Source organism: Oryctolagus cuniculus, chromosome 12 (assembly GCF_964237555.1).
Source record: "Oryctolagus cuniculus chromosome 12, mOryCun1.1, whole genome shotgun sequence".
Taxonomy (NCBI): Eukaryota; Metazoa; Chordata; class Mammalia; order Lagomorpha; family Leporidae; genus Oryctolagus; species Oryctolagus cuniculus.
The window spans coordinates 74421974-74445898 of NC_091443.1; the positions used below are offsets into that span (position 1 = coordinate 74421974).

General features: G+C 49.4%; 1 protein-coding gene across 3 annotated transcripts; it reads right to left on the bottom strand.

Annotated features, from left to right (window-relative positions):
- Nucleotides 1–1898: 1898 nt before the first annotated feature.
- On the bottom strand, nt 1899–23287 carry LYSMD2 (LysM domain containing 2). Of its 3 annotated transcripts, none has more exons than XM_008269000.4 (3): nt 22643–23287; nt 6672–7003; nt 1899–2480 (listed from the first exon to the last, which is right to left on the bottom strand). In XM_008269000.4, the coding sequence occupies exons 2-3, from the start codon at nt 7001–7003 to the stop codon at nt 2438–2440; spliced, it is 375 nt and encodes a 124-aa protein (XP_008267222.1). In that variant the 5' UTR covers nt 22643–23287; the 3' UTR covers nt 1899–2437. The 3 variants fall into 3 exon arrangements, with proteins under 3 accessions (XP_008267222.1, XP_002717821.3, XP_069909469.1); XM_002717775.5 differs by having other exon boundaries at nt 22630–23054; XM_070053368.1 differs by lacking the exon at nt 22643–23287 and adding an exon at nt 22239–22499.
- Between the last annotated feature and the right edge of the window lie 638 nt (nt 23288–23925).

Here is a 23925-nt window from a genome sequence, read left to right on the forward strand (position 1 = left end):
AAACAGCGTAACTCTATATTTTAAAATTTTCCAGGTGTCCAAAGAGGCTTGTTTGGGCCTTTTCTTACAAATCTATGTTGATTCCTTAATTTTTTTCTTTTAGTTTTTCTCTCCTTTCAAGTAACTCCCCACAGTTTAGATAGTGGATATAAGAAAACAACAAACTGGGACCAGCATTGTGGCACAGTGGGTTAAACTGCTGCCTACAATACTGCATCCCATATGAGCACTGGTTCAAGTCCTGGCTGCTCCACTTCTGATCCAGCTCTCTGCTAATGTGATAGCCCAAGCACTTGGGCTCTTGCCACCATGTGGGAGACCTGGATGGAGTTCCTGGCTCCTGGCTTTGGCCTGGTTTAGCCTGGCCCATCCCTGGCCATTGTTACCCTTGGGGAGTGAACCAGTGGATGGAAGATTCTCTCTGTGTGTGTGTGTCCTCCTCCATGTAATTCTGCTTTAAATAAATAATTTTATATAATTGATCTATATTATATAATTATCTATATTAACCTATATTTATATAATTAACATATAATATTTATATAATTAAAAGAAAGAAAACATGGCCAGCGCCGCGGCTCACTAGGCTAATCCTCCGCCTAGCGGCGCCGGCACACCGGGTTCTAGTCCCGGTTGGGGCGCCGGATTCTGTCCCGGTTGCCCCTCTTCCAGGCCAGCCCTCTGCTGTGGCCCGGGAGTGCAGTGGAGGATGGCCCAGGTGCTTGGGCCCTGCACCCTATGGGAGACCAGGAAAAGCACCTGGCTCCTGGCTCCTGCCATCGGATCAGCATGGTGCGCCGGCCGCAGCGCGCCGGCCGTGGCGGCCATTGGAGGGTGAACCAACGGCAAAAGGAAGACCTTTCTCTCTGTCTCTCTCTCTCACTGTCCACTCTGCCTGTCAAAAAAAAATAAAAAAATTAAAAAAAAAAAAGAAAACAGCAAAGCATGACCCAGAGAGCACCCTATTTCAAAGATGCTATACTAACATGAGAAAAAAACCCACAAAGGATCAGGTATAAATAATGAGGAAAGTAGGAAAGGGAGAATGAAAATAGGGAAACAAAAGGTCTTTTTGCTCTACAAACAGCAAACTCCTCTTGGGAGGGGTAAATGCAGGGAATTTTTGTGAAAGCTTAAAGATTTATATAACCTACTAGTTCTACAGAAATTAAGACCAAAATATTTCATTGCAAATGGTATGTTGCTTAAAGTTTACATATAATAAAGGTAAGACCAATTATGTGAATAGAAACCTGTATCAATTCAGATGTGTGCAGTGACTACACAACACCCTATAATAAAATGACTTAGCAATGAAATCCAAACTGGATTTCAGCAATGTTTCAGACTTAGTATCATTTATTTGTGCCCTTGGTTGTTTTCCGTATTTTCACTGAATGTGAAATACACTAAGTCAATGAGAATGCAAAGGGTACCAGCAATTGTAATTTATTTCCTTTTAGATTATTGAAGCTTTTATTTTCAAAAGTGCATTTATAATTATTAAAAAAAAACATTAAAATTGGGGGAGAAGTCATCATTTCTAAAGTGTAATTTAAAAATCTATTTTATTTTTGAACAGGCATTAGGGCACAGTAAGTTTGAGCCATGGCTTGGCATACCTACATTATAATGGAGTGCCAGTTTGAATCCCAGCTAATCCATTTCCAATCCAACTTCCTGCTAACACACCTGGTGGCAACAGCTTATGGCTCAAGTACTTGGTCCCTGGATGGAGTTCCCAGCTCTTGGCTTTAGCCTGGCCCAGCGTCAGCGATTGGAGCCATGCTGGGGGTAAACTCAAACCTATCTGTCTCTTTCTTTCCCTCTGGCTTTCAAATAAATTTTTAAAAAATCTATTTTACTTTCCCATTTGTTGAAAAAATTGAGGACTCAAATATGCAAACATAGTTTATTTTCTCATTCAGAATTTTGTAGTTTATTTTTTTTTACAAAATAGCAGACAAAATTTGGTTCTTTGTATTAATACAGAATATGTAATACATATTGAAATATATATATATATATAGCACTTAGGTTATAAACACGCAGCAATTTCAGCATCACGTAAACAACCACCAAGTCTTTCACAAAACTAGGATTTCATCAGGAGATAAACCTTTTCTTAGCCTAAATATATATATATATATATATATAAATAGTCTCTGATGCTTTATGTCAACCAGTATTTACAAAAGCTCGTCTAGAAACTACCAACCACCCCTGCAAAAATGGTGAGCTTGAGGATGCAATGTTGCTGTCATGCCATAACAGAGACTTAAAACTGTGGAAAGCCAGGAGGAGCGAATCACTTCAGCGCAGCTGCAGAAGGTGCGTGAACTACGGGAATCCAGAGGAATGCTTCCGAATCTTCGCTGTTGGAGTCTTTGTGGTCCAAGCATCTCTTAACCCGGGTGACAGTGTTGCCCTTCACCACCTAACTGTGATAGAGGGAAGTTGCATAGGGACTTTCTTCATCTCTGAGGAAGAGAAACAGTGAAAGTCAGTGCTGAAACCTGTACCCAGAAAATTAAAAGATACACATATTACACAGCGTAAAAGCCAGCTTCGGGGGAGGTGCTGGGCTCAGTTCAGATGCCCACAGCCCACAGTGGAGTGCCTGGGACTGAGTCCCAGCTCCACTCCTGATTCCAGCTTCCTGCTAATGTACACCCTGGGAGGCAGCAGGTGATGCTCGACTAGTGGGTCCCTACAACCCTCACAGGAGACCTGGACTGAGTTCCAGACTCCTGGCTTCATCCAAGCCCAGCCCTGGCTGTTATGGGCATTTGAAAAGTAAACCAGTAGATGGGAGACATCTCTATGTCTGTCTTCTGTCTCTCTTTTTCAAATAAATTTTTTAAAATATAGACCCATCTGCCAAAGAAGGGAAGGAATATATCAACTCACAATGTTACTGTGTTTGCCTCAAAAGTTGTATAGAACAGATACCTATTGAGATGTACCTCAGTAATTTGGGATAAATAATATTGTATATATCTTGGTTTAGATTATAAATTTTGGGGCTGGCACTGTGGCGCAGTGGGCTGAGGCCCTGGCCTGAAGCACCGGCATCCCATATGGAAGCACGTTCTAGTCACGGCTGCTCCTCTTCCCATCCAGCTCTCTGCTGTAACCTGGGAAAGCAGTAGGAGATGGCCCAAGTCCTTGGGCCCCTGCATTCACTTGGGAGACCCGGAAGAAGCCCCTGACTCCTGGCTTCAGATAGGTGCAGCTCCGGCTGTTGCAGCCACCTGGGGAGTGAACCAGAGGATGGAAGACCTCTCTCTCTGTAACTCTGTCTTTCAAATAAATAAAATACATCTAAAAAATAGATTATAAATTCCTTATTTACTGATTTTATTTTTTGTTTGAAAAATAGAGACAGAATAGAAGTAAAATTGACACTTTAGGAAGCAATGACTTTGAACAGCCTTTGTCTCAACTGTTGAGGAACAATTTTTTTCATACTATTTGTTGGACTCTTTACTTAACACAGAGCTAGTTATATGTGTATAAAGTTAATTGAAAACAGATCTTAGAAATAAAAATGGGAATAGGAGAGGGAGGAGGAAGGAAGGAGGGCAAGCATGAGGGAAGAAACACCTTGTTTCAAACGCTGCAATTATGAAATGTATGAAGTCTGTATTCTTTAAATAAAAGGTTTCTGGGGTGGGAGGGAGGAAAAATAGAGACAGAGATCTTCCACCCACTGGCTCACTCCCCAAATGCCTGCAACAGCCAGGGCTGGACCAGGCCTAGTGAGGAACCCAAACTCCAACCAGGTCTCCCATATATACAGCAGAGACTCAAATACTGACAACATTATTTGCAATCCACATTAGAGCAGCAAGCTGGATCAGAAGCGGAAGAGCCATGGCTCAAACCAGGTCCTCCAGGACTGGCTGTGGGTGTCCCAAGCAGCAACTTAACCAATGAACCAAATGCCCACAACTAAATTATATTTTAATATATTAAATTTATACTTAATTATATTCATTTATATTTTCCATATTCTACCTCATTCTCAAATGATCTGAGATGCCTGTAACAAAGGAAATACATATACCAAGATGAATAAAATAGTAATAAAAAACAAGGACTATGGAAGAGAGAAAAGACAATATATTAACCACAAGAAATATTACGACAGTTGAACCTCGGCATCAATTTTAGTAGCAAATTTCCCAGTAGTCAGGGCAAAGAAAAAGGAAACAATGTAGGTTGTGTCTTCTTGAAATCATAAAGGAAGAAGGAAACCAGTTCAATAGGAGAAAGGTTTGCTCCAGGGCCATACTAAAAACCAAAGAAATAAGCTCAGGGCCGGTTGGGGCACAGCAGGTTAAGCTGCTGCTTATGACGCTGGCATCCCACAGGGCTGCCAGTCCAAGTGCCCACCGTTCCACTTCCGATCCAGCTCCTTGCTAATGTGTCTCAGAAAGTGTTAGAACATGGCCCAAGTGCTTGGGCCCCTGCACCCTCAGAAGAAGTGAATGGAAGCCGGCGCCGTGGCTCAATAGGCTAATCCTCCACCTTGCGGCGCCGGCACACCGGGTTCTAGTCCCGGTTGGGGCGCCGGATTCTGTCCCGGTTGCCCCTCTTCCAGGCCAGCTCTCTGCTATGGCCAGGGAGTGCAGTGGAGGATGGCCCAGGTGCTTGGGCCCTGCACCCCATGGGAGACCAGGAAAAGCACCTGGATCCTGGCTCCTGCCATCGGATCAGCGCGGTGCGCCGGCTGCAGCGGCGGCCATTGGAGGGTGATCCAACGGCAAAGGAAGACCTTTCTCTCTGTCTCTCTCTCTCACTGTCCACTCTGCCTGTCAAAAAAAAAATAATAAAAAAATAAAAAAATAAAAAAAAAAAAGAAGTGAATGGAAGATCTCTCTCCATCTCCCTCTCTCTATATATAACTCTTTCAAATAAATAAAATGAATCTTTAAAAAAAAAAAGCTGAAATGCTTAAAAAAGAAAGACATTCAATGAGATCTTAACAAACGATGGAAAAATAATGGGCACTATCTTTGACAAATTGTATAAGGAACAGTATTTTTATTAAGTATTCTCTAGAGTGCTGCTTTCCTTGAAGATGTCAAGGAGATGCTCATATCTGGCTGCTATGCAGAATCAGTAGCTGGACCATGATGCTATTAAAGCAAACTTATTGTAAGAAATAAGAGATGGGGGACAGCGCTGTGGCGTAAGGGATAAAGCCGCCACCTGCAGTGCCGGCATCCCATATGGGCACCGGTTCTAGTCTAGGCTGCTCCTCTTCCAATCCAGCTCTCTGCTATGGCCTGGGAAAGCAGTAGAAGATGGCCCAAGTCCTTGGGCCCCTGCTCCTGAAGAAGCTCCTGGCTCCTGACTTCAGATCTGCCCAACTCTGGCTGTTGCAGCCATTTGGGGAATGAAGCAACAGATGGAAGACCTCTCTCTCTCTTTCTCTGCCTCTCTGTAACTCTGCCTTTCAAACAAATAAATAAATAAATCTTAAAAAAAAAAAAAAAAGAAAGAAGAGGGGCAACCGTTGTGGCACATGGCACAGTAAGTCGCTGCTCTAGGCTGGCACTGTGGTGCAGTGGGTTAAACCGCCACCTGAGTCACCAGCATCCCATATGAGCGCCGGCTGGAGTCTTGGCTGCTGCACTGCTGATCCAGCTCCCTGCTAATGCGCTTGGGAAAAGCAGCAAAGATGGCCCAAGTGCTTGGGCCCCTGCACTCCTGTGAGAGACCAGGATGGAGTTCCTGGTTCCTGGCTTCAGCCTTGCCTCATCCTTGACCATTGTGGCTACCTGTGGAGAGAAACAGCAGATGGAAGATCTCTTTTGCTCTGGCTCTCCCTCTCTCTGTAGCTCTGCTTTTCAAATCAATAAATAAATCTTAAAAAAAAAAAAAAAGATACTGCTCCGGATTCACATACCACATACGGAGTGCCTGGGGTTAAACCCTACTCCATTTCTGCTCGTGTGCACCCTGGGATGCAGCAGGTGATGGTTCAAGTACTTAGGTCCCTGCTGCCCACATGGGAGACCCAGACTGTGTTCCATGCTCCTGGCTTTAGCCTGGCCCAGCACCAGTGAACCAGAAGATGGAAACATGGAATCTCTCTCTGTCACTCTGCCTTTTTTTTTTTTTAACTTATTTATTTGAGAACTAAAGCTACAGACAAGAGAGAGGGAGAGACAGAAAGGTCTTCCATCTGCTGATTCATTCCCCAAATGGCCGCAATGGCTGGAGCTGGGCCGACCCAAAGCCAGGAGCTTCTTCCAGGTCTCTCACTGCAGGTGCAGGGGCCAAGCACTTGGGCCATCTTCCACTGCTTTCCCAGTAGCAGAGAGCTGGATCGGAAGGGGAATAAGTGGGACATGAACTGGGCTGCCGGTGCTGCAGGCAGAGGCTCAGCCCACTATACCACAGCGCCACACTGCCTTTCAAATAAAGAGAATAAAAATAAAACTTTAAAAAAAAAAAAAAGAGAGAGACAAAAGCACTGCAACAGATAAAACCCTGTGCAGCTCGCAAAGTTACCTGCTTGGATTTCACATATTAACATGGCTTTCTAGAATGAACTATAACTTTTAAAGCAACAGAGAAGAAAAGAAAGACCTGGCCAAGTGACGACATCCTAAGAACAATTTTTTCAGCCTCTGGCACGTGTCCCAGGGTATCTTTACCTGCTCTCTCCTTTTAGTTTCTTGGCTGCCTGTGTTGATAACTTAATCTGCTGGTCGAGCCTCTGCAGGAAATCTCTGGCTGTCACCTCCTCAGGCTGCCCGGGCTGAACATCAGGTTCCTGGGGGCTGGGAGGAGGGAGGTCTTCCCCAGCCCTCACTGGCAGCTCCTCCTGAGCAAAACTGCTATCAACAGTTTCATTTTCTGGTGAATCGATGGAGTTCAGTCCATTAAATGCCAAAGGCTTCTCTGATATAATTGGGATGCTCAAAGTTTTCTTCAGAAATATACAATCATTGGTAAACAGATTATTGGCCCTTTTTATCTGCTCCATCTAAAAATGTAAAAAAGGAAACGCGAGTTACAGGTAACAGGTGCAAAGCAGGGTTTATCCCACGACACAGATCTACAGCCATTCCCGAGTAAGGTGTGCACAACACTTCCTCTGGATTCAAGGTTCTTCTCCGGGGTTTGGTCACCTCCCAGATTTCTGCAGTTATCTAAAGGATGTCAGGAAAAATCCTGCTTCCCACTAGACTTCCCCCACCCCAACTATATTATTGCCCCTACAAAACAGCCTTCAGTCTCTGAAGTTAAAAAAAAAAAAAAGTAGAATTTTTAGCACTTACTTATTAGACTCCATTTTTGTTTTAACATTTCTATTACCTGTTTTCCTTAAAAATAAAAAAAAAAACTTACTATTGTTGCTATTTTACCTGTAGGATGTTTCCTACGTGTCTAGAAGTCTAGAATTGTGAGTCTAACCCACGGGGCAGAGACAGACATAGAGCCGGAATCTGAAAGAATGGGATAGAAGGGGCAGCAGGCAATAGGAAGTGCTCCTCTGGAAGGCAGCATTCTGATTCTGATTCTTTGGATTTCAGATGAGCCTTGAAGGACGGGCACATGGGACAGGCGAGGAGAGGAGGGGAGGGGTCCTTTACACGCGATGTCTTTGCTACCCCATGAGTACTGGAAGATTCACTTTACAAATAAAAGAAACAATAGGTTTGAACACATTATATATATCAAGGACTCACACAACTGGTAGATGAAGAAGGCAGGATTTAGTGCAGGAACAGAGTGGGTGTACGTTCTCAGTTAACCTTCTAACAGTTCTGCCGTTTGGATACAGCCAGCTCCTTTTCACAGTGAGAAGATGGAGGAGGTTCAAGGGCACTGAGTAGCATGCCTGAGTCCACAGGCTGCTCAGTGCGGATGCGACCCAAACTCTGCTAGCTCTGAGCCTCCTGGGGAAAAGCCTACTCTTGCTTATTAGCACACTGCAGTAAAATGTGTCTAGAGACTTCCCTGCCCTACCAACCCCGGGGACTTGCCCCACGCCAGCCAGGCTACATGCACCGTGGCATCTCATTCCTGGCGCTTTTGCTTGTGAAGTGTCTACGTGAGACAGTTTGGTGCAATGACTTAAACACACACGCCCCCGGATCTCACAGACCTGGTTCAAATCCCAGCTCCATCAACACGAACCATAGGAGCAGGAGCTTGTTACTTATCTCATTGTCTTTTTTTTTTTTTTTTTTTTTTTTTTTTGACAGGCAGAGTGGACAGTGAGAGAGAGAGACAGAGAGAAAAGTCTTCCTTTACCGTTGGTTCACCCTCCAATGGCCACCGCAGCTGGTGCGCTGAGGCCTGCGCACCGCGCTGATCCGATGGCAGGAGCCAGGTGCTTATCCTGGTCTCCCATGGGGTGCAGGGCCCAAGTACTTTGGGCCATCCTCCACTGCATTCCCTGGCCACAGCAGAGAGCTGGCCTGGAAGAGGGGCAACCGGGACAGAATCCGGCGCCCCGACCGGGACTAGAACCCGGTGTGCTGGCGCCGCAAGGCGGAGGATTAGCCTAGTGAGCCACGGCGCTGGCCTATCTCATTGTCTAAAACAGGCATCATCTACCTTTCATGGGAAGAAATCTAGACAGTTGAGACAGGTACCCAGGAAACACATGCAGATATACAGTCTATAAATGTTATATCTAGGCCGACGCCGTGGCTCACTAGGCTAATCCTCCGCCTTGCAGCGCTGGCACACCGGGTTCTAGTCCCGGTCAGGGCTCCAGATTCTGTCCCGGTTGCCCCTCTTCCAGGCCAGCTCTCTGCTGTGGCCCGGGAATGCAGTGGAGGATGGCCCAAGTGCTTGGGCCCTGCACCCCATGGGAGACCAGGAGAAGCACCTGGCTCCTGCCTTCAGATCAGTGCAGTGCATTGGCCGCGGCGGCCATTGGAGGGTGAACCAACGGCAAAAGGAAGACCTTTCTCTCTGTCTCTCTCTCTCTCACTGTCCACTCTGCCTGTCAAAAAAAAAAAAAAAAAAATGTTACATCGACAGCAAATAGAGAGAAGAGAAGAGAGAGAACGGGGAAATGGCGAAAGAGAGATTGACTCGTAGAGTGCCTGGAAGCAGATGGCACTTAACTCCTCTCCATTTTGCAATGTGAAATTCAAAGCACACAAGAAGTGATTGATTGAAACAAGTGCCTCCAGCTCTATAAATGTTTCAACTGGAATTTCTGCCTGACTCTGATGTCTCTACAATGTCCAGATTAAAGTGCATGAGAAATGGAACCAAATTATGGGGAGCCTTTAATGCCAAATTGATTCTGGGTAAAGAAATTATATTTCTGCTTCAAACAGCCAACAAAAACAACAGTCAAATAAATGCATCCTGTTCCTCCTGTTTCCTTATTAGAAGCTGGATCCATGCAAACAGAACCTTTAAAGACTTTCTCTCTCTTTTTAAAGATACCACAGGGCTGGTGCTGTGGTGCAGTGGGTTAAGCTGCCACTTGGAACACCCACATCCCCATATTGGAAGGTCTACTTGGAGTCCCAGCTACTCCACTTCCTATTCAGCTCCCTGCTAATATGCCTGGGAGGAAGCAAATGATGGCTTAAGTACTTGAGTCTCTGCCACCCGTGGAGGAGACCCAGATGAAGTTCTTGGCTTCTGGCTTTGGCCTGGCCCAGTCCTGGCTATTGTGGGCTTCTGAGAAGTGATTCAGCAGCCTTTCAAATAAATAAATAAACCTTAAGAAATAACTAAAGGATACTGGGGCCAGAGTTGTGGCACAGCTGGTTGAGCTGCCACCTGCGATGCCAGCATCCCACATGAGCACTTGTCCAAGTCCCGCTGATCCACTTCTGATCCAGTTCCTTGCTATTGCACCTAGGAAAGCTGCAGAAGATGGCCCAAGTGCTTGGCCCCTGTACCCACGTGGGAAACCTAGAAAAAGCTCCTAGCTCTGGCTTTGGTCTGGCCTAACCCTGGTCATTGTGGCCATTTGGGGGATGAGCCAGCAGATGGAAGATCGATCTCTCCCTCTCTCTCTCTCTCTCTGTCTCTTTTTCTTTCTAATTCTGCCTTTCAAATAAATAAATAAATAATTTTTAAAAAAGGAAAAAGAAACACAGGGCAGGCACTGTGGCACAGCAAGTTAAGGGGGCACCTGCGACACTGGCATCTCATATGAGTGCTGGTTCAAACCCCGGCTGTTCTACCTCTGATCCGGCTCCCTGCTGATGCACCTGGGAAGACAGTCAAAGACGGCCCAAGTGCTTGGGCCCCTGCCCACACATGCCGGAGACCCAGATGGAACTGCAGGTTCCTGGCTTCAGTCTGGCCCAGCCCTGGTGATTGCAGCCATTTAGGGAATGGACGGAAGATCTTGCTCTATCTGTTTCCAATTCTTCCTTTCAAAAAAAAAGATACTGTATTAAGCTGCTGCTGCTGTCACAGAGAACTGGTTCAAGTCCTGGCTGCTCTGCTTCCAATCCAGCTTCCTGCTAACGCATCTCAGAAGGCAGCAGAACATGGCCCAAAACTTTTGGGCTCCTGCCATCCATGACAGAGGCCAAGATGGAATTTCTGGTCCTGGCTCCAGCTTGGCCCAGACCTGGTTTTTGAGGCCATTTGGAAAATGAGCCAGTGGATGGAAGATCTCTCTCTCTTTTTCTTTCTCTGTCACTCTGCATTTTAAATACTAATTTTTAAAAAGATACTGTATTAAAGAATAGAGATAGAAGGGGTGGTTCTTTGTGTTCTAGTTTCTAGTTTAAGGAGAGCAGGCAAGGGTGAGAGAGAGAGAGAGTGAGAGAGAGACCATACACATGGGCAGGTACATTTTAGGGACAAAATTAAAATACATAAATCCCAAGTATCTCTGGTCTAGTTTACGTTTAGGTGTGGGAGAGTTAAATAGCTTGAGTACACTGCCTATGGCAAGTTCAAGTTTGTTCTACTGACTTTAGGAGCTCACATTTTGCTGCCCTTAGTTGCTGTTACAGCACAGGAGTCCCATGGCCCTGAGCCCTGCCCTGGCTCCAGGGTGAGCACAGGACTCATTCCTGCCCTTTGAAGCATCACAGGGCCCCGGCTTGCGTGACAGAACTTGTCAGACATGCAAAGACAGGGAGGGGCAAAGTTCTCTACTCCTGCTGGAAGGAGATGTGTGGAGCCGCAGGCAGTCATCCTGCCACCTTGGGGAACCTGATAACCAAGCCACCAGAGGAGAGTATCTGGGTATCTGGGTCATAGCCTGAAGCCAAAATACCCTTGGACCTTTCGGTACTATGAGCCATTTTGGGTTTGGCTGGGGTTCCCCTTAGGCCAATTTAAGTTTGCTATCCCTTGTAACTGAAAGAGCCCTGGGAGATCTGATACAGTGCCCTTTGAAGTCCTTCCTGGAAGAGGTCTGAGGTTGCTAACAGTAACTGCTGCCTGGGCATAGTGTGGGGTCAGAACCTGAGAGCAGCACCAGGGTCTGAGTTGCTGAGCAGAGCTGGGAACAGCCAGGGGACACAGAGTTCCTTCTGTAGCCTTCCCGTCTCCACAAAGATCTTGCAACACCACATGCTGAGGATGCATGCATGAATTAACACAAGTCAGAGGAACCCGCATAGAAGACAAACCCAGGGAAGTAACCACAAATGGGCAGTGAGTTATTTCCTGCAGGTTAGCCTCCTTTTAAACTCACACTCTCCTCCCTATGGCCTCCCTACTCTTCTTGAGCCTATTCTAAACCCTGGGAAGGGAACTTTTTAAAAACTGCATGATCTGGGGGTGGCATTGTGGGACAGTGGGTTAAGCCACCTCCTGCGACACCAGCATCCCATGAGTGCTGGTTTTAGTCCTGGCCGCTCCTCTTCTGATCTAGCTCCCTGCTAATGCACCTGGGAAGACAGCAGAAGATGTTCCAAGTGCTTGGGTCCCTGCTACCCACATGGGAGACCTGGATGGAATACATGGCTCCTGGCTCTGGCCTGGCCCAGCCCCAGCCTTTACAGCCATTTGGGGAGTGAACCTCGATGGAAGATCTCTCTCTGTCTCCCATTCTCTCTATAACTCTTTCAAATAAATTAATTAATTAAAAAAAAAAAAAAACTGCATGAATCCAATACCCCTTGTCCTTAGAGTCCCAGCTGGAGTTCCCAGGGTGGAATCACTGTGCCTCTGGTGGCTGCGCTCCCCTGAGCCAGGCTCCCATCAGGCAGCCTCTCCTCCAAAGCTCCAGTGCTTGCCTGTCTTCCCCTGGCCCTGCAGGCCTAGGGCTGAGTCCTCCTGCTGTTGCTGGTCTCTGGGTGCGTCCCCCTGCCTTCTCCCTAGCCCTGCTCTCACGCTGTTGGTGTGCCTCCAGTAACCCCTCTTGGGTCATACGCTTGGAGCATGCTACCTGCATCCCACCCGGCCCCTGGCTGACCCATGTATCACGCAGAGCAAGACAGGCCACCAAGGCCAGGCTCGGGGTCAGTGATAGAGAGCATGAGCCAAGGTGAGAGAGTCAGAGGCTGGGTGTGGTGAGAGGCCACAGGCAGTGCAGGGCAGGGTTCCCCTGGCTCTGGGACACCCTGCCCAAAACTGATTGGCTACAGCCCTGCCACTGAGCTTCCTGAAGCCAAGGGCGGCATCTTCCCTGTCTCAGTATCATCAGCAAGCACTGAAGCTCCATGTTGACCTTTACAGTCTGGACTCCAAGATGACACGGAGGACCCCAGTGTCTAAAACACCGAGGGCAACCTGACCTCGTAAGCACCGAGGCGGAACTCAGACTCGAGTCCGAAGATGAGAACAGGTGAGTGTGCTTCGTCTGTGGCAGTCCCTGGAGCACAGGCCCTGGTCCACACTTTCAGGGTTCACAGGCTGGCCTCACCACCTCCTAACCACCCTCTGTGCCTGTTGTCTTATCCGTACGATAAACACAGTGACAGTTCCTTCCACATAATATGACTGCTACAAGCATTAAACAGAGATCAATTCATGTAAAGTATTTAGAATAATACATGGGATATGGCACCCTGGAAGCACTCAAAGATATTAGCAACCATTATAATTAAATTTGGTTAAAAGTGAGAAAGCAAGCCAGCGCTGCGGCTCACTAGGCTAATCCTCCGCCTTGCGGCGCTGGCACACCAGGTTCTAGTCCTGGTCGGGGCACCGGATTCTGTCCCGGTTGCCCCTCTTCCAGGCCAGCTCTCTGCTGTGGCCCAGGAGTGCAGTGGAGGATGGCCCAAGTCCTTGGGCCTTGCACCCCATGGGAGACCAGGATAAGCACCTGGCTCCTGCCATCAGATTAGCGCGGTGCGCAGGCCGCAGCACGCCGGCCGCGGCAGCCATTGGAGGGTGAACCAACAGCAAAGGAAGATCTTTCTCTCTGTCTCTCTCTCTCACTGTCCACTCTGCCTGTCAAAAATAAATAAATAAATAAATAACGTGAGAAAGCAATTGATAGACACAGATCGTAACATGTACTTAGCAAAAGAGAAGGAAGGAGGAGTAATAGTCTATTTAAAAATATTTTCTCCTCCAAAGTAAGAATATATAAAGAAAAATTCACATAAACAAGCCCAGATAAATAACACAATGTGTTGTCACTGCCCCCACAGTATAATAAAAGGGCTTTTTCCCTCAAAAGAAAAAAAGACTTATTAATCTGACAGGCAGAATCACAAGAGAGAGAGACAGAGACAGAGAAAGAGACAGAGACAGAGACAGAGAGACAGAGGTCTTCCATCTGCTTATTTACTCCCCAAATGGCTTCACCCAAATGGGGTGGGGCAGGTCAGAGCCAGGGGCCAGGAATTCCATCTGAGTCTCCCAGGAACTCAAGTGCTTGAGCCTTCAGGCACAGCTTCCTAGGCACATTAACAAGAATCTAGATTGAAAGCAGGGTAGCTGAGACTCTAATCAACATCTGACAGCATTTGCAGGTGCCCCAAGGGACCGCTTAAGCCACTGTTTCACAGTGCAGCCCCTAAACAAAAGGTTTGGAAAAGGTTTTTTAAAAACTAATTTAAGGGGCCAGTGCTATGGGCATAGTGGGTAAAGAATACCACCTCTGGCGCCAGCATCCCATGTGAGTGTTGGGCATCCCATATGGATGTGTCCTGGCTGCTCTACTTCAGATCCAGCTTCCTGCTAATGCTCCTGGGAAAGCAGTGGAGTACAGTCCAAGTCCCCGGGCCCCTAAACCCAAGCTGGAGACCAGGAAGAAGCTCCTGGCTCCTGGCTTCAGATCGGCCCAGCTTCGGCTGTTGAGGCCCCTGGGGAGTGAACCAGCAAATGGAAGATCTCTCTCTCTTTCTCTCTCTGCCTCTCTGTAACTCTGCCTTTCAAATAAATAAATAAATCTTAAACAAACAAAAAAAAGTAATATTTTAAAATATAATGAATTTGGACTGGGCGTTTGGCCTAGCGGTTAGAATCCCAGTTAAGGCACTCTTATTCCACATCAGAGTACCTGGGTTTGATTCCCAGCTCTGACTCCTGGCTCCAGCTTCCTGCTAATACATACCCTGGGAGGCAGCTGATGATGGCTCAAGTACATGGGTCCCTGACAGCCATGTGGGAGACCCAGATCAAGTTCCCAGCTCCTGGCCTAGGCCTGACCTAGTCCTTACTACAAACAGCATTTGGGTAGCCAACCAACAAATGAAAATGCTCTCTCAGCTGCTGGCTCTCCCCTCTACCCTGAGAAAGGAATGAAAAGGAAGGGGCCGGCGCTGTAGCGCAGTGGGTAAAGCCGCTACCTAAAGAGCCAGCATCCCATATGGGCGCTGGTTCAAGTTTTGGCTGCTCCATTTCCAATCCAGCTCTCTGCTATGGCCTGGGAAAGCAGTAGAAGATGGCCCAAGTCCTTGGGCCCCTGCACCCACGTGGGAGACCTGGAGGAAGCTCCTGGCTCCTGGCTTCAGATTGGTGCAGCTCCAGCTGTTGCGGCCAATTGGGGAGTGAACCAGTGGATGGGAGATCTCTCTCTCTCTCTCTCTGTCTCTGTCTCTCTCTCTCTGTGTAACTCCTTCAAGTAAATAAATAAATCTTTTTAAAAAAAATAGCTTATCTAAAATGACTCCCCTGTAAATTCTTCCTGTAAAGGTGAATTTACTATGGGGGGAATTTGAAAAACTTCCCCCAAAGGGCACCTCCACATCAGCTGATGGGTGTGGCCTCCAATAGGACACTGAGCCCTTATCATCGTGTACCTGCCTCACAGGGGACGTGAGGGTCAGCAGTTTCCTTGCTCTTCCTTCCTTAGGAGGAGGGGCCCTTCGGAAACCCTGCCAGGATGTGCAGCAACTGACGCTTACGCGGCACCGTGTGGCTTTCAGCAGACTTCTATATGCACGTAAAACTCTCACCTGAGTATTATTTTACAGAAAAGAAAACAGACTTGTACGATTCCCCCAAGACTCATCCCCACCTCTGTCTCTTGGTACCTCGTGGGTGTTGCTAGCAATCAGCCCTTCCACTGCCACCAGCTCATGAGAAGAAAGTATCTCTTCCTTCGCCACACTGTCTCAGAATACTACCTGAGAGTCCATTTACAAGAATAGTTCAAAAAAGTCAAATCTGGGCGGCGCTGTGGTGTGGTGGGTAAAGCCACTATCTGTGACACCAGCATGCCATATGGGCGCTGGTTCGAGTTCTAGCCACTCTACTTCTGATCCAGCTCCTTGCTAATGGGCAGGGAAGAGCAGCAGAAGATGGCCAAAGTGCTGGGCTCCTGCACCCACGTGGGAGACCCAGAGGAAGCTCCTGGCTCCTGTCTTCCAATTGGCCCAGCACTGACTGTTGGAACTGTTTGGGAAGTGAACCAGCAGACAGAAGATGCCTCTCTCTCTCCATCTCCCTCTGTAATCTGCCTTTCAAATAAACAAATAAATCTTTTTTAAAAAAAGAAGTGATGTGTGTTGTAAGAACATAATAGGAAAACTGAATCAGTTTCAGTTGGTTTTTCCTTTGTATCTTCAGATTATTTTTTTAAAGATTTATTTATTTATTTGAGAGGCAGAGTTATAGACAGAAAGAGAGAGAGACAGAGAGAAAGATCTTCCATCCACTGATTCACTCCCCAAATAGTTGTAAAGGCTGGAGCTGGGCAGATCTGAAGACAGGAGCCAGGAGCTTCTTCCAGGTCTCTCACGTGGGTGCAGAGTTCCAAGCACTCAGGCCATCATCCACTGCTTTCCCAGGTACATTAGCAGAGAGCTGGATAGGAAGCAGAGTAGCCAGGACTCAAATTGGTGCCCATATAGGATGTCAACACTAAAGGCCAAGGCTTAACCTTCTATGCCACAGTGCCAGTTTTTCTTCAGAGTATTAGAATCACAAACTGGGGCGCCTCTGGCACCGGCATCCTAAATGGGCACTGGTTTGTGTCCTGGCTGGTCCTCTTCTGATCCAGCTCTCTGCTATGATCTGGGAAGGCAGCAGATGATGGCCCTTTATGGTCACATGGGGAGTGAGCCAGCAGATGGAAGACCTTTCTCTCTGTCTCTCCCCCCTCTCTGTCTATAACTCTACCTCATAAATAAATAAATAAATAAAATCTTTAAGCACACACACACATAAAAATTGGGATGGACATCTGGCCTCATTTTAAGATACCTGCATCCCACAGCATAGTGCCAAGATTTGATTTCCGACTCCAGTTTCCTGCTAATCCTGGTTGGCAGCAGACGACGGCTTAAGTGACTGGGGTCCTACCACCCATGTGGGAGACCTGGATTTCAATCTCAGTTCCTGGCTTTGCCCCAGGCCGATCCTGGCCATGGTGGGCATGTGCAGAGTGCATAAGAGGATGGGAGAGTTGTGTGTGTGTCTCCCTCTCTCGGCCTCTTGAATTTTGATTTTGATCAGTCAACAAACTCCACCAGCAGGAGGGGCTAAAGTCATCAACAGATTTCTGTGCACCTAGGTTCTAACTCACAATGTCCCTAAGAGGACAATCACCTGACCCCTTCGCAGCAAGGTAAGGCCTGGAAGGGAAATGTTAGCAACAGCTTGGCTTAGCTGCTAATTGGAAGGGAAAGAGGAGACCCCAGGAAGTCACTGAGGTTTGCAGGAAGCCAGACGGCCTCTACAGAGGGGGCCAGGACAGGCAGGTTGCAGGCAGGGAGCAAAGAGTTTATGCAAATAGCAACTCCAGCTGCCCGTCTCCTCCCTACTTTCAGTTTCTATACTGTTCTCCAGAGGTTCTTCCAGGGTTGCCAAACAATCCAAACAAAAAGTTCAAGTGGCAGCCTGGAGCCAGGTCAGTTTCCTCCAGAGCTTTGACTCAATTGGGAGGAGGAGCCAGGACATGGAAAAAGCAACAGCTAAATCTAGAATACAGGGTTAGGGAAGGGGCCTGCTTGTCTCACAGGGCATAAACACAGCCAGGGAAATTCCAGCCCAGGCAAGTTTACATCTTAGGTCTGAACCATATTTGTTTAATAATTTCTCAACCCAGCCCAACAGTTTCAGTTTCCCAGACCCACTTCCTCAAACGCCTTGTACTCTGGTGGAAATGCCCAAACCTGAACTGCTCCAGCAAGGGCAGCAAGCTTTGACTGGAGAGCAGGCCTCAAGGCCATTCTCAAAGGTCAAACCTTCCATAGGCTGCACCTCCTCACTTGGCCCTTCCCCGGGCCCTGTCTGCCAGAACCTATTCCAGGGCCTATGGTTTTAGGCCAGTCATGCTTCCTTGTGGATTAGGCCCACACGTAGGCGGAAGACCCACCATGTGCCAGGCACCAGGCAAGGCATGGAAGATGCAAAGATGAATCAGACAAGTTCCCTGGCCTCTCAAGGAACTACAGGCTAAATGCTCACCATGAATAAAAACAGAACATGTATTCTGATGTGGCCCCAGCATCTAGTGCACGGTCTCAAACAAATCAAGTTTAATCAAAATAGGTAAAGAAACAATGAATATCAGTTAATACTACTAATGACTACAAAGGAATGGTGGGAAAGGTCATAAAGATTTTTTTAAAAGATTTTATTTATTTATTTGACAGGTAGAGTTACAGACAGTGAGAGAGACAGAGAGAAAGGTCTTCCATCCACTGGTTCACTCCCCAAATGGCTGCAGCGGCCGGAGCTGCGCCAATCCGAAGCCAGGAGCCAGGAATTTCTTCTGGGTCTCCCACACGGTGCAGGGGCCCAAGCACTTGAGCCATCTTCTACTGCTATCCCAGGCCATAGCAAAGAGCTGGACTGGAAGAGGAGCAACCGGGACTAGAACCAGCGCCCATATGGGATGCCGGTGCCGCAGGTGGAGGAGTGCGCCACAGTGCCAGCCCCCATAAAGATATTTTCTAAGTCACTGGCAGAAGTGAGGTCTATGTGGTGTCAGCCTGGCCAGGTTCCTGAACCTCCACATTCTTCTTTCCTCTAAAGGAACTCCTAGACCCCCCAGACCCACCTCAAGGGCAGAGAGACTCAACACTAAACAGGAAACAAAACAGAAGGTGTACAGCCTCTCTGCAGACCGCACAGAACCCAGCCCCTTCTCACTACCTCCCTGTCTCCTCCATTGGTCCAAGAGATGCTCCTTTCTCACCCACATCACTGCAAAAGTCTCAGCTCTGCTTTCCCTGCCTTGGTGCTGGCTCACCTGCAGCCTCTTAAAGCAACAGCCAGAGCGATCTTTTGTTTTATATTTTGTTTTCATTGAGAGGGAGACAAAAAGAGAGAGACAGAGAGAGAGAGAGAGAGAGAGAGAGAGAGAGAGAAAGGGCTTCCCCATCTACTGATTCACTCCCCAAATGCCCACAATGACTAGGATGAGGCCAGGGTCAGATCCGGGAGCCAGGTACTCAATCCAGGTCTCCCAGTCGCATAGTAGGAATCCAGTCACTTAAGCCCATTGTTGCCTCCCAGGGTCTGCATGAGCAGGAAGCTGGAGCCAGGGGCCATAGCTGGGAATCGAACCCAGGCACTCCTATGTGGGACACACAGGTGTTGTAATCACTCAGGCAAACACCCATCCCTGGAGTGACCCTTTTTAATCCATGAGTCAGATCATGTCACTCTTTTACTCAAACTCCTCCAATGTGTTCCATGTTGGAGAAAAAGCCAAAGTTCATCCAACGATCTTCAAGGTCCTAAGTGATCTGGTCCAACTATAACCCACCACATGCTGAACACCAGCTACACACCTCCAGGAATGTCTTGGTTATGCTTGCTCACAGGGCCTCTGCACCACCGACCGCTCCTTCTACCTGGAACATTCTTCCCAAGACTCCCCACAGCTCCCTCCCTTACCTCCTTCTCAGGGAAGCCTTGCCTGGCTGCCCCACTTCTAATCATAGCCAACCCTACTAGTCCTCCCTCGGGGCCTTCCTGGCTTAATTTCTTTTTTTCATTTCCCTTATCAATATCCCATATGTTTGTTTACTTGCCCTCTCCAGAGACTAAAATGCAGTTCCCCAAGGGCATAGATTTTTTTTTTTTTTTTTTTACTCACTAATATATCACCAGGAAGGCCGAGCTAGAAAAAGGGAAAACTGCATGGCTGACAGACACAGCTGGGGCAGAGTGCTGAGGGTGCAGGCAGGCTGCAACGTGACACGGGTGCCCAGGAAAGACCTCACAGAGGAGACCGTCTGTAAGGCGGTGACGCACTTACACAGCCAGATCAGCTCTCTATCACTTAACCAGGGCCCCATGCAAAGTGAAAATGAGGGGCCCTATTCACAAATGCTTGAACATGGCAAAGCATGACAGCAGAGCATTAAGCCAGGCGTGAGGCCTTTGGGAGCAGGGGGCTTGTGTGACCAGACAGGTCACCCACACAAGCATGCCCGTGTGCACCCAGCCACCCACCCACACACACACCCAGGAAGCAAGCCCTGCATGCAACCATTCGGGAAAGAGTGTTCCAAGTAAGACCCAACAACAAGTACAAGGACCCCCCCCCCCGCCCCCCAGAGGAACATGGCTTTGGCAGCAAGCAAAGCGGCCATGCTTGCTAAAAAGCGAGATTTCTGGATTCCTTTTCTGGGTATTGCGTTCCCCTGGGCCCAAGGACAGCGGGGATCCTTCATCACCTTGAGTCTGCCCCGAGTCATCCCTCTCCTGTCGAGGCAAGTTTGAGGAGCACGGATCAGTCCCCTATCCCGAGATGCACCCTGCTGCCAGCCCCTGAGCACTACTTCAGATAATCGGCTCCCAACCTAGTGCCCTGGGAACCCAGGACTGGCACTCGGGTCTCTATCTCACCCCTTGTCAGAGGTTCTGGGAACCTCCTGGTGCCTACAGTACTACCGGCTTTTCCCAGGCTCCTCGCCAAGGGACAGAAGTCCTGCCTGGACTCAGCTGGGTGGCTGAGGAGCTGCCGGCAGCGGAAGGTGCCCTGGGAGTCCCTCCTCTCCAGGCAGACAGCAGAGCTGTTCTCTACTCATGCCAGGTCAACTGCTTGCCTGGACTGACTGAATTTCCAGGTGCACCGCCTTGGGTCTCTAACCCCCAACATCTCATCACGGACTCTATTTAAATATGTCATAGGTGAGCTTGGCTGTGAATATGACAACTTAACTCATTCAACTCATTTCTATTCAGTCATGAAAACACTTTCTGTCTTTTTACTTCCGCCTAAAATCTCATTTATAGTGAGTAAAACAAATTCATACCTACAGATTTTAGCTAAAGCAGCAATATCACTTCACTGTTAGAGTAAGTACTATCTCTTTCACTGGTCCAATATAACCAGTGAAGAAGGGTCTAAGAGTTTTGTCAAAGCAATGATACATACTCCATACACCAATGGTTCCTGGCCAGGGGTGAGTTTGCCTCCAAAGCAATACTGGCAATGTGTGGAAGTGGCCAGGGGAGAGCTACTGGCATCCAGCAGGTAGAGGCCAGAGATGCTGCTAAATACGCTAAATACGTGGGCGGCCTCCCACAGCAAGGAATGCTCCTCTCCATAACCTCAACAGTGCCAAGGCAGAGAAGCCCTGCAGTGGATCATTGTGATTACAAACTAGAGTTTCCGATTCACTCTACTCGAGACAAACATCTTTAAAGCTCAAGTCTTTCCTTAAAAAGTACTGAAGGGTCTGGCGCTGTGGCAAAGGGGGTAAAGCCATCACCTGCAGTGCCAGCAACTCATACAGGCACCAGTTTGAGTCCCAGCTGCTCCACTTCCGATCCAGCTCTCTGCTACGGCCTGAGAAAGCAGTAGAAGATGGCCCAAGTCCTTGGGCCCCTGCACCCAGGTGGGAGAAACGGGAAGAAGCTCCTGGCTCCTGGTTTCAGATAGGCACAGCTCCAGCCCTTGTGGCCATTTGGGGAGTGAACCAGTGGATGGAAGACCTCTCTCTCTCTCTCTCTCTCCCTCTCCCTCTCCCTCTCTGTAACTCTGCCTTTCAAATAAATAAATAAATCTTTAAAAAAAAAAAAAAAACTACTAAAAACTCTGACTTACACTTTCATGGAAAAAGGTGACAAGGTCAGGAGAAACAGGCTCTATCAGACAACACAGCAGGTACTGATGAAAGGTGAGACCTGCTTAACAGCTGGAAACTACACAAGTGAAACCTCAGAGGACTAAGTGGCCAGAGACTGCTGTGACAAGATGCCATGGGAAATAACACTCCCTGGATACCACAGACCCCTCACCTAGCAGGTCAGATGCACCAGAAGACCCCCCTTCCTCACTAACGAGGAGACTGTCACACCTATCTCTAGGCTACCTGTGAAAGTCAAACCAAGTACCATCGAGAGGGAACGGGACAATCGCAGTGCCTGGCACGCAGCCCGCATTCAGCAGAGGGCAGCTAGGGGTAGTTCCCAGTCGACTCTGCTCTGGCTGTAACCCTAAGCCAGACCCCACTAACACAGAGAGGACCCGAGTTCTAAGTTCATTCAAAGGTTTCCCAAGAGGGAGGAACGGGGTGCTCCCTGGCTGGATCAAGTCAGCACCTGGCAGCGCTGCAAAGGCCCCGTCTCAACGTGCTCGCCGGGTAGAAGGTAAACACAGGCCCACTTCATATGCAAAAAGATGGCTCTCCCTTCGGTGGCGAAGGGCCAGCCAGAGTTTCGCTTTAAGGGAAAGACACAGACAAGATCATCTTTCTTCCCACTGCAGTCCAAGATGCTTCGGGAAAGAACACTGAAAACTGACACGGCGCTCCAACGTCAAACGGCCATCACATAGCTCAGAGTTAATTATAAGTAATTTTAACGAAACACTTTGTTCCCTCCGGTTTCCATGCCCTTCCCAGAGGTGAAACGCAATACCCCCAAGACGCAGACGCCTATAAATTAGTAATAAGCACAGCTCTCCAGCTCACCTAGAACACAGTTCTTGGCTGCTGCTTAGCGACAGGTGTCACATTCACGGTGACCAGTGAGCCCTGGGGTGCAATTTCACTTCTAAATAAAGACGTCGAATCGATGGAACCATAACCATCGAGTGGGGACAGTGGTACCCTTCCTGACTCTTGACTTAACAAAAAGAATCAAATTCGCCTCCGCTTGGCTTTGAGTAAACGGCAGATCAGGGATGCCTCGTCCTCTCTGGCCTCTCTCCCGCCACAGAGGCGGTCTGAGCTGGGGCAGGGCCCCGGGAACTCGATGCAGCTACCTGGGGAAGGGAGCCCGGGCGGCCCGCCCCTCTGGCTGCGGCACCCGCGCGCCGAGCCAGCGCTGGGGCCCGAGCCGCCGCCCCCGCGCCCTGCTCACCGTGACTCCGTACTTGAGCGCGATGCCCTGCAGCGTGTCGCCGGCGCGGACCCGGTGCTCCACGCGGCGCTCGAGGACGCCGGCGCCCAGCGGCGCCCGCACGCTGGCCGTGCTGCCGTACGAGCGGGTCTTGGTGCGGGCCAGGCTCAGCGACAGCTCGGCCTCCTCCGACTCGGAGCCCGAGCGCGAGCGCGGCGGCGGCGAGGGGGCCGAGGCCCGCGGCGCGCGGGGGCCGCCTTCCCGCAGGGACGGCGCGGGCGTGAGATCCGCCATGGATCCTGCCGGGGCCGCCAGGTCGCCGAGCCTCGCCTAGGGGGCGGCGCCTCGTCCGCCGCCGCCGCCTCTTCCTCCTCACAGGGGCTGCGGCTGGCCGTGCCGCGGGGGCGGCGGGCGGGAGGCCGAGGCGGGGAGCTGCGGGCCGGGCATGGCGGGCGCCTCCTTTCTCCTCCTCCTCCTCCTCCACGTCCTGCTGTTCCCGGCGCCCGCGGCACACGCGGCTCACGCGCACCTGCAAGAGGGAAGAGCGAGTCGAGCTCCCGCAGCCGCGCGGCTGCACGCTGAGGCTCCACCCTGCCCGCCCGGCCGAGGAAGGCCCTGCGCCGCCGCGAGGGTGCGGGGCTGGGCGAGGCCGCCCCGTAAGCGTCCTAGGCCCCCCGGTGGACTCCCGCGCCGAGCCCGTAGAGCCGGGCTACAGCACAAAGTCTGAGCTCTGCGCGGCCTCCTTTATCGATTTCCCAGCAGGGGCCGGCTTGTTCGGACCTGCAACCTCCGCCAGCGCCAAGGCTATTTCCCTGCCCCCTCGCGGTTACCCCAGTGACCTCGAAGTCCACGGCACAGAGAACATCTAGATCCACACACACACACACCCTTCCCCAGGTTCATCCCAACAGCCTCTGGTCCCTTCAACGTTGCACCGGGAGCAATTGGCTTGTGAGGCCCAGGGGTGGCCTTGCACTACTCCTCCAGTTGTTTGGGGTTCGCTGGTCTTTGCACAGTGGGCTGCCTTGAAAGCCTGACCAGCCCCAGCCCATTCACCTGGCTCAACACCTGGGACTTGCGAACTGCAGCCATTCCCCCCGCCCCCGTTTCTTCCATTTACACCCTGAAGTCATTATTTGTCCAGGGATGACCACCAAAGCCGCCAAGACCTCCCATTTGTCCCCTGCCTCGGACCCTTCTCTCCTCCTGAACACCCTGGCTGCGACCTTCTGGCTTCAGGGCCCGTGGCACACAGAGTGGGTGCACACGGACTAGGAACAAGTGCCCTGGTTCCTCTCCGGTTTTGGACAGCTCTCC